This window comes from Quercus robur, chromosome 2 (assembly GCF_932294415.1).
Source record: "Quercus robur chromosome 2, dhQueRobu3.1, whole genome shotgun sequence".
In the NCBI taxonomy this organism is placed as follows: domain Eukaryota; kingdom Viridiplantae; phylum Streptophyta; class Magnoliopsida; order Fagales; family Fagaceae; genus Quercus; species Quercus robur.
In genome coordinates, this window is record NC_065535.1 from 88,237,897 (window position 1) to 88,248,126 (window position 10,230).

At 35.9% G+C, this 10,230-nt stretch overlaps 2 protein-coding genes across 2 annotated transcripts; both read left to right on the top strand.

Moving 5' to 3' along the window:
* Positions 1-491: 491 nt before the first annotated feature.
* Positions 492-2,881, top strand: LOC126715648 (UPF0057 membrane protein At4g30660-like). Its single transcript, XM_050416366.1, has 3 exons — positions 492-767; positions 855-997; positions 2,676-2,881. Exons 1-2 carry the CDS (start codon positions 678-680, stop codon positions 990-992), a joined length of 228 nt encoding a protein of 75 aa, XP_050272323.1. The 5' UTR covers positions 492-677; the 3' UTR covers positions 993-997; positions 2,676-2,881.
* Positions 2,882-4,521: 1,640 nt separating this feature from the next.
* LOC126715647 (UPF0057 membrane protein At2g24040-like) lies at positions 4,522-6,650 on the top strand. The gene is made up of 3 exons (XM_050416365.1): positions 4,522-4,713; positions 4,799-4,941; positions 6,399-6,650. The coding sequence occupies exons 1-2, from the start codon at positions 4,624-4,626 to the stop codon at positions 4,934-4,936; spliced, it is 228 nt and encodes a 75-aa protein (XP_050272322.1). The 5' UTR covers positions 4,522-4,623; the 3' UTR covers positions 4,937-4,941; positions 6,399-6,650.
* Positions 6,651-10,230: the final 3,580 nt, after the last annotated feature.

Consider the following 10,230-nt stretch of genomic DNA (forward strand, 5'->3'; position numbering starts at 1 on the left):
TTTACAATACACTAGGTGTTCTAATTCCACGTCAAAAGTTTTGTAATTTAAATAATATTCTTAGCATATTTAACCAAAATATCCATTATTCAAAACCTTTCAAACCAAGTAAGGAAGAGTTTGTGTCTCACTTAAAGTGGACATATTAAGATGCAGACACATATCCACATCTTAACGTATTCAGTGTAACTAAACTGTGTCCGACCATATGTAACTTTTAAATTATTTATTTTTGTTTGACGACAAAGCCATTGTTTACAAACCATTGACCAAAATATACCAAAAATACGAAAGTAGAAAATCTGCCAACCAAAATCTAAACAATAATTCTTTTTTAACCTCAAAATTTGCTAATTTTGGTCTAACAACCTCCCAATTTATGATTAAGAAAAAGACTAAAAGACACAAAGGATATACTAAAAGAAAGAATAAAAAATATATATTCTTTACAAATTCTACTCTATCGGTATTTCCTCCTATTTCCACTCAAACCAAGCTGTAAACAGTTGACCCCACATCACTACAAAAAGGCCTCTGTCATTGAAATAAGTCATCAGATTCTTCTAAAGAAGAAACTGAAAGATTTTAGTATCTGATCTATTTCCTTGTCCATCAAAACTTCCAAGACCTTAACTATATTTCACTCTCTCTGTTTCTCTCACTGTCACTCTGTCGAAATGGCAAATGGGTGTGAAATATTCTGCGAGATTCTGATCGCCATTTTGCTCCCTCCTTTGGGTGTTTGTCTCCGCCATGGTTGCTGCAGTGTATGCCTCTCTCTCTCTCTTCATGATAAAAATATTGTCTTTTTTTGTTTGTCTCTTTTTTGATTTCATGTATCTGAAATATTACAGGTTGAGTTCTGGCTCTGTGTGTTGCTGACTATTCTGGGTTACATCCCTGGAATAATATATGCTCTCTATGTCATTGTGTTTCTACATCGTGATGAGTACTTCAGTGAAGAAAGGCGTCCTCTTTACGCTTCCGCTTAGAACTGGTAATTATTTCTCTCATTACTTTGTTTACTTTTATCAAATAATTACTCTCTGAAACAATGAATATGCAGTTTCTTAGTTATTTGGATATCTGGTTGGTTATTGGGTTTTTTTTTTTTTTTTTTGGGTTAGTTTTGACCTGACTTTAGATATGGACTTGACTCTTGGGTGGTTGACACTTCATAATCTTTTCTGTTTATCCCTGTTTTTTTCAAATTAATCTTACATGCGTAATGGTTTTGCTTCGCTAAATAGTTGAATGAATTGCAAAAATAGTGATCAATTTGATTTAAGTAAAGCACAGGGAAGCATATAGTGATTTTAATTTGTTACCCTGTAAATTTTGTATTGTGTGATGGGTATATTGTGCATAAGGAAGTACTGGGCTTTTTGATCTTGCATGACTGTATGAGTCTGTTTGGTTAGACGATTTGGGAGCCTAAAGTGCATTTTAAAAACCCAAAATGATGTTTTGCAACAGCAACTACTTATAACTTTTCTACAAATGTTTATTTTAAACTTAAATTGCTGTTTCGCAACAGCTTATACAAACGCATCCTATATTTGGCTCCTATGCATAGGTCTCTTTGTCAATGACATTGAAAATGTGTCTGTTTGGTTTAAGACAAGCTGAATTTTTTAATTTTTTTATATGGAATTAGAGATGATATTAAGAATGAATAGCCATTGATGTTAAGAACAACCCAGATCCAATAATAATATTTGTAATTTGTGCATAGCTTCTGGTCTTTGACATTAAAAAAACAAAACCGGTTGTAATAAGGAAAAGGACATGTGAGAATTTGGTCTTAGCTTGTGGGATAAGAATGACATGCATCTATATTCAATATGCAATCGAAGGTTTTTGTATATGGGTCAAGAGATCTTCAAACTAGAATGCTCTCTTTTATATTACAATCCTTCTTAGTGAAAAATTACTCTACAGACTGTAGGGGAATACACTATGTGGGCTCAATAAAAGACATTATTTGAGACTAGGGCTAGTGTTGAATAGCTAATTCCAGTGAAACTGTACACGTAATTTTAAACATTGTGGGAGTTTAGCCCAGTCATAGTTACCATGGCATCTCTCTCTCTCTCTCTCTCTAGTTTTGTTTTTTACTTGCCTATGTTCCTCCAAGTGACAGTTGTTTTCTGAGGTTAAGGAGGTTAAGGATGAAAAGAAATGAGTATGCTTTCCTTAATGCCAAGGTAGTGGGATTAAATAGTTTAAGTGATTTCAGCTCAAATTAGAGTTTAAAAAAGTCGAGACATTTCAAATTGCGGATAAAATCAACGCGGACCTATATACTGGATGCAATGTCAGGTCATTTGCTAACGAACGGCGTTTTTGTTTGATCAACTAGATGCTGATGATTAATGAATATCAACTGGAATAATTCACTTCTGTTTAGCTGGCTAAGAGAAGGCTTAGTCAATGCATTTCTTAAATTTAAGTTTTTACTTGATCAAAATTTTGTGTCTTCAAGTGTAAGTAATGCTTCAAACAACCTTAGTCCTATGTTCTGTTTCTCTCTGTTCTCAACAGTTTAGTTGATACCCAAGTGTTTCTCTTCTCAAGCTTCATATACTAAAATTTGGAGTCACAAAATTTTGTGTTTTAATATTTTTTACATTCTCTTATTGACCGGGTAAAATTAATTTCTATGTTTCTTGCAGATAGAGTTCTGCATCAGCTTGCTCCAGTGCTGGCGATGTTATATTCCCGTACTAATTTATCTGCGAAATTCCATTTTGTTTAGCATTATAATCTGTATTTTCAATGCCTACTGCTCTTGATCTTTGGTTCTTATCTTGTGTACGCTTTAAGTTGATGATATTTAACTTTTTCAGCATGCAATTAATCAACTATGGTAATTGAACTTTTTTTTTCCTTTTTGAGAACAAACTATGGTAATTGGACTTGGTTTCCTGTTTTGTCATATGGGCTTCTGGCATCGCTCGAGTATGGAAAAGATCAATTACAAATAAATATTATACTTTTGAGTGTGTTTTTGGTCGGAGACATGAGTTAAAGAACTTGTGTTGTGTATCGTTTAGTGACTTAGTGGTGCCTCAAGAGAGTGTTATGAAAAATAATAATAATAACTAATACTTCCAATTATCGAATTATTAAAATAAAATAAAAGTTTCCCAACTGCTTTTACAATTCAAACCATCAGGCATTTTTTGTTTTTAAATGAATTAATTCAATTACGCCATAAATAAAACAAAAGGTTTAAGACAAAGCCGGTTAAAGTACAGCCCACAAAAGGTTTGATAAATAAACATCCAAAAGATCAACAAAGGGAAAATTAAAATACAAGAAGTCAAAAGATTGTTTAGTCCCCAATTTAGCAAGGGCATCAGTGCATCTTTTTGCCTCGCCAAAGCAATGATTTATCTTAACTCGAGTAACTTGGAACCACAAGGGATTCAATCAAACAATCAATTGTGATCTACAAAGCGAGGTCAAAATAAGAATATTATTTATTTATTCCGCCTCCCCCCAAAAAAAGGCAAGCAGATAAAATGAGTGACCCACACTTTTGTTGACAGGTGAGGTGGCAAACTATAGAAGCCATATCCACGCCAAAATATCCATGCCCAAAACAAAAACTTGAAAATATTTACAATTTTGATCTTTATATTTTGGGTTATTATTACATTTAGTCTGATGAGACCGAAGAACCCTTTGTCACAGATGAGATAATCGAATATCCCCGTCCATGAGTCCACATCACTAACGAAGGTAAAAAAGTCATTTAATACAGCCAATAATACCTCAAACGGTTACAAGACTAGCTATACAGACCGTTGAAAGCCCATAAAAGCTTATATTACTCAGCATAAAGCGTTACCAAGATAGGCATTAAAACCACAATAATAGCCACAACGGTTAGGAGGAGTGGAAACATATATAAACCCCTCATAACACCAACACAAGGTACATACACACACCTAAAAGTACTCATAAGTGAATCTGATATTCTCTATATTTTCTAAAGGCTTCCTTGTACTAACTTTGGCATCGAAGACGTTGTGGCAAACACCATACCGATGACCACTTTGAGGGAGTCATCTACCGTATTTGCAGGAACATAGACGAGGACTCAACTCCATCTGAACACACTTACAAAGATTGGCGATTTGCACTTCATCATGGTCTATGCTATTTTCAATTTGCAAATCAATTGACTCATACTAAAATATAAGACCAAATTAACAATGACTCTAAAATGGTACAGACACTTAAACCACCAAATAGATAACAACAAGCTATATAAGATCAATCCAGGTTCTAATTAGCTTATCTGATTTAATATTTTGTTATCGAATAAGAGATATAAAATTCAAACTTATCTACGCTAAAAATTAGTCAATAATTTGGTAGGATAACAAACAATTGTCATAGGGTTAGTGGATTCCATAATTTGATAATCTATCCTCTATAGAAAGAAAAAAAAAATTCAGATCCTGTTTATTATTAATTAATTTGTTTTCTTGTCCATTAAGTTTAAAAATTATTATAAGAGACCCTCTCCTCGGTCCTCACGTCTGTGGATCTCTTATAAAATATCTTTGACGCTCTCCCTCTCCTTCTCATTCTCACTCTCACTCTGTCAAAATGGTAAATCGCTGTGAAATCTTCTGCGAGATCTTGATCGCCATCTTGCTCCCTCCTCTGGGCGTTTGTTTACGCCACGGTTGCTGCACCGTACGCCTCTCTCTCTCCATGATTCGCTATTCGATCTGTACTTAGCTTTTCATTGTTTTGAAGCTCCAATTTTGAAACTTTACAGGTTGAGTTCTGGCTCTGTGTGTTGCTGACTATTCTGGGTTACGTACCTGGAATAATCTACGCTCTCTATGCCATTGTGTTTGTGGATCGTGATCAGTACTTTGACGAATACAGGCGTCCACTCTACTATTCCGCATAGCCTTGGTAATTGTTTCTCTCATTCATTACTCTATTTACTTTTATGATTTTTTTCAAATATTTAGCCTCTCAAACAATGAATTTTCCATGACCCATATGGTATTATTTGATACATTGTTACTTAGTTATTCAGATATGGTTGTTGGGTTTTTTTTTTTTTTAATATCTTTTATCTGACTTAAGACCTCGACTTGAGTAGTTAACACTTCACAATCTGTTTGCTTATCCTTGTTTTTTTGTTTTTTTTTTTTTCCAAATTATTGTCACATGGGTTTTGCCTTACTAAACATTTTGATTGAATTGAAAAAACTGTGATCAAGCTGCTTTAATTAAAGTACAAGGAATCATATGGTGATTTTTGCTTTGATTTGGGTATATTGTGTAAGGATAAAATTTAGGCACAGTTTCTTAAGTGTTGTGCCTTATGTTCCCCAATTATGTATAAGCATGTGGTTGCATAAACCAATGAAACACATAGTTGAATTTAATTGTCTTTGGAAAAGATAACACTAAATTGATCAATTAAGTATAATCATGTGGTTGTAGTCAATTGGGGAACCTAAAATCATACGACACCTAAGGTACTATACCTAAGTTTTGCCCATTATGCAGAAGAAAGTGCATCAGCTATGCAAAGTTCTCTCTCTCTCTTTCAAAATGACATTAGAAATGTGTTTGTTTGGCTTAAGACAAGCTGTGGTTGCATACGGATGATATTAAGTCTTAGATCTTAATTTTTTCAACAAATATCTAAAGTTAATGTGGAGAGCTTATTCCAGTGAAATCTAATGCCAACTTTTGAACCTTTTTGGGGTTTCTTCCAGTCATAGTTACAATGGCATATCACTTTCTCTCTCTCTCTCTCTCCCCCCAGTTTTGTTTGAATTTTACTTTCCTATGTTCCTATGAGTGACTGTTGTGTTCTATGGTAAAGGGTGAAAAGAAACGAGTATGCTTTTGTTAAGGTACAGGTAGTGGGATTAATAGTGATTTACAGCTAATAATAGAGTGTAAATACTGGATGCATATGTTAAGTCATTAGCTAAAGAACAACTTTTTTGTTTGATCAATCAGATGCACATGATTAATGAATATTAACTGGAATAATTTTCTTTTGTTTAGCTGGCTGAGAGAAGGTTTAGCCAATGCATTTCTTAAATATAGCTTTTTACTTTATCAAAATTTTTGTTTCTTCAAGTGTAAGCAATGCTTCAAAATCCTGATTTTTTTTTCTTCCCCACTATCTTTTAGTAATCAAATGAAGCTCAATTTTCCTCCCCCACCCCCTCCCTTTTCCCTTTTACTCTTCATTTTTTTATAATTCTTTATTTGGTTGAGATAATGGTGGAGAACAAAAGAGAACAAGAGCCTTAATGATTTTGAAGTAACACAATATATTTGTTTTTATCTTTTCCTCTTTCTCATATTTACCAGACAGAAATTAATTTCTATTTTTCTTGCAGATAGAGCTCTGCATCAGCTTGCTCCTGTGCTGGCAATGTTGTATTCATGTACCAATTTACCCGTGAAATGCCATTGAGTTTAAAATTATAATCTGAACTTTCAATGCATTCTACTCTTGATTTTTGACTGTTTATCTTGTGTGCACTTTAAGTTGATGATATTTTACTCTTTCAGCATGCAATGAATCCATTATGGTAATTGAATTTGGTTTCGTGGTCTGTCAATATAAGCTTCTACCTTTGGTTGAGTAATTATCAGTTACAATCAAATATTATACTTTTGTGTGTTCTTGATTGGGGACAAGGTTTGAACTGCTTGTTTATAGCGGAGCCTTGAGAGTAATATAAACGCTAATGACCTATTCTTGGAAGGACAAAAATGCAGTGTTTGATAGATACCTTTTAATGCGAACGGATAACTTGCTCTAAATTGGAAAACCATTTTTGCAATGTGTCTCTAGTACACCCGTATATTGTCAATTGTGCTCCCTGCTGGGCGTGCCACTAAGTTTGAAGGCATTTCTGTAGTGAGCATTTGATGAAATAAATAGTATATCGTTATCTTGAGTAAAAATGACAAATTATTTGTGCATCAGCATTTTGTGTAGCTTAACAATGAAAGCATCCCCCTAACCCTACCACACAAATTGTGAACATTCCTGTCAACTATGCAACTTAAGGGCAGGCGATGGCCAAGTAAAGGAGACTACTACAAGAATTTTGGGGGGAGAAGCCACCGGGGAGGTGCTCAAGAGATAACTATGAGCTCTGTCCTTGCTATGGGATTTGAAGTCTCTTAGCTACTCATAATCATTAACGTCTTGGGAGATGTTATTTAACTTGATGAATTTAGCACAAGGAATCATTCAGCAAGTGTTAGGGGGAGATCAAAATACTAAAAAACTTAATGATGAGAGAGTTAATTATGATTTACGTGGTTGACCGCGATCAAACATACTTGCACAAGATAAAATGACACAGGTGTGGCACCAGCCTAATAACTCTAATTGAGAAGGGAGTCGCAAGAACGGTATAGTGAAACTGTGAAAGTGAAAGTAAAAGGAATTATTCATTAAGTTTTATATGTGGAGCATGACTGCCTCCATTATGTCCAAGTCCTTAGTGTGTAGCTGTAGATTTCCATTACCGTCCTTACGGATTTGATGTTTGGGCCTTGGTGCTAGGTTATAAGTTCGAGTTGTTTGGGCTCAGGCTATTCCTGGTCAGCCATAGCTACCCTAGGTTGGGCTTGTTCTTCCTCGAGCACTTTGATCGATCACTTTTTTTTTTTTTTTTTGGGACTGTCACGTGCTGCGATATTTCCTTTATAATTACTCCATATCACTTGGAGAGTAATCACACTCTTAGGGTTTTTTTTTTTTTTTTTTTTTTTTTTTTTTTTTTTGTAGTTGAAAAATGTAATAATATCAAATTATAATAGATGCAAATTATTAACTTTTTTCCAATGTGGTGATCAACGCTCTCAAAAGGGATGACGAATCTTTATCTTCATTTGGTCACATTCTTGCTTCGGCCAAATCCTTAACAGATGTCAGTTGTATTATTTTTTCCCATACTCGTAGAACTGGCAATACTGTTGCTCATAACCTAGCAAAACATGCAAGACATGTGATAGGTTTTCAGGTGTGGATGGAGGATGTTCCTCCACATCTCCATTCTGTACTTTTCGCCGATTATGGCTGACTTAAATGATATTCATAGTCTTCTTTCTCAAAAAAAAAAAAAAACTTTTTTCCAAAAAATAGAAGAGATTCTAAGTATGCACGTGAGCATGTGTTCAAAGGCTAGTATTCCGTAATTATCATTCATTTTTGATAATTTTGTTTATGTAGTAATAAATGTTTCATTGATTGAAAGATGATGCTATAATTAAATATTAACCTTTAGGGGGGGGGGGGGGGGAGGAGATCCCCTTAATAAATCTTATAAATTTACATATATTGAAAATGCATAATGAAATTGTAACTATAAAACTACTTTCAAAATACATGCAAAAATATTTACAAAAACTATTATGAAGAAGTTGATAGATCAATGTAGAAAATTGAAATATTTACATCAAGTAAAATTGTAAAATAATTCACTACATTTGAAACATGGAATATGTCAACTTATTAAAATTATGCCTGCTATGGTGGAGAAGTTGGTGGAGCAAGGTTTTTTGTTCCATGTTCTAATTGCTTTTCAATAGCATTTGCCATGAACCTATGATACAAAATGTGTTACTTTGTGTTATTAATAGACACTTTAAAACGTATACAATAATGATTAGTACAATACTGTAGGGACACGATTCGCGTTGGACCACAGCAGGGTTGGGTTCACACGTAAATGGACCCATACAATATCATTTGTAGAGAGTGGGGTCGAGAGGCTAAGCCATGTTTACTCAGCCGTGGTTTTGTTGGGTTGTTCCTGCATGATCTAGAGGTGTTCGCCCCTTTAGGTCTTATTCTTTCCGGAAGAATCCCCCCCACCTTTAGGTTGTATATTTTCCTTTTATATTAGCATGCATTCAATTTCCTTCGTCCACGTGTAGGATCGGACTTTCCAAGACTGACACCTGTCCCATCAGTTTCAGACCTGAGTTGCTGGGAGTGGTTGAGTAGGCCAAAGAAACACGACTCTGTCAGAGGCAAAGCTCTGTCTAGGGCCGGTAGTATGGGCAGCCTTTCCTAGATATTTTAGATTTCTTACAAGATTATCCCTATACCACTTTTGCCCCTTTCCTTAGTGTAGCTCTGGGCTGACCGAGGGCTGTACCTTCCTCGGCGACTTCTATGGCCCATTAGTGCTTTGGGTTTATTGGGCTGGGACTACTATCCTCCTCGGCTTGGGCCTTAAGTATCCCCGTGAATAGGTGGATCTGGCCCATCTGTTGTCGGGCCTCACAATAGCCCCTCAAAACCCTGCTATCCAAATCCTCGGTTGGAAAGGTGGGTTTTGATGATACCGAGACTCTATCGCGGCTCATTAAGTTCGGCCCTTAATCAACGTCTGCGACTTTTCACCTCCCCAAGGAATGCGCCAGTCTACGAGGTATTTCCCTTGACTTACGCGTGATGTGTTTATTCCGTTTGGTTAGCCGTAGTGCGCTTTTAATGTCTTCCTTTTACGAGGCCTCCTAAATCCAGCGGTTATGGATAGCTTGGAGAAACGAAACGGTTTTGCATTTACTAGCAGATTTCTTAGAGGATCGGAGCGTGTCACGTACCCTCGTCTTTTTCCCTATATAAAGAGAGAAGATAAGAAGGTGATTCTCTCATATGCGAATCCCTTAGACCCTTCTCAGAATCCACTTCTTCCCCCTGGTTATTCCTCAGTCGATAACACGTCCCCCATAGTGATCAACCATGAATGAATCCCTCCTTTCCCAGAAACACCATACCTTAGCGAAACTTGACATGGCTCGGTCGGGGCAAGGGTGGTGGAGACTCAAGGTTTGTCTCCCTATTCTTTTAGCCAAAATCCGAAGCAGGGGCTCGTCACACCCTATTTCTGGTGTGGCCGAGTCAAACACTTCCCTTGCCATCTCCATCTGCTCTCTCATGAGCATACCTAATATGGCTCCCCTTTTCCCTCTTTTGCTCCTTTTACTTTCTTTTCATTGCTTCCCTCTTCTTCTCCTCCTTCCCGCTCATGTCTTCCATCTTCTTTTTCCCTTACTTTTTTCAGCAACAAGAGCTTGCTGCAGTGCTTCCATGTGTTCCAATTCTTCTTCCTTGTCCTTCATTATTTTTGTATAAGGATCTTCTCCTGATGTGAACAGTACTGAGGCATAGATTTCAGAAAGACTTTGAAGGCGAATTCA

Coding starts and splice junctions, on each gene's coding strand:
- LOC126715648 (XM_050416366.1), top strand. CDS start 678: ATGGCAAATGGGTGTGAAATATTCTGCGAGATTCTGATCGCCATTTTG. Junction 768..854: donor TCCGCCATGGTTGCTGCAGT/GTATGCCTCTCT, acceptor GAAATATTACAG/GTTGAGTTCTGGCTCTGTGT.
- LOC126715647 (XM_050416365.1), top strand. CDS start 4,624: ATGGTAAATCGCTGTGAAATCTTCTGCGAGATCTTGATCGCCATCTTG. Junction 4,714..4,798: donor TACGCCACGGTTGCTGCACC/GTACGCCTCTCT, acceptor GAAACTTTACAG/GTTGAGTTCTGGCTCTGTGT.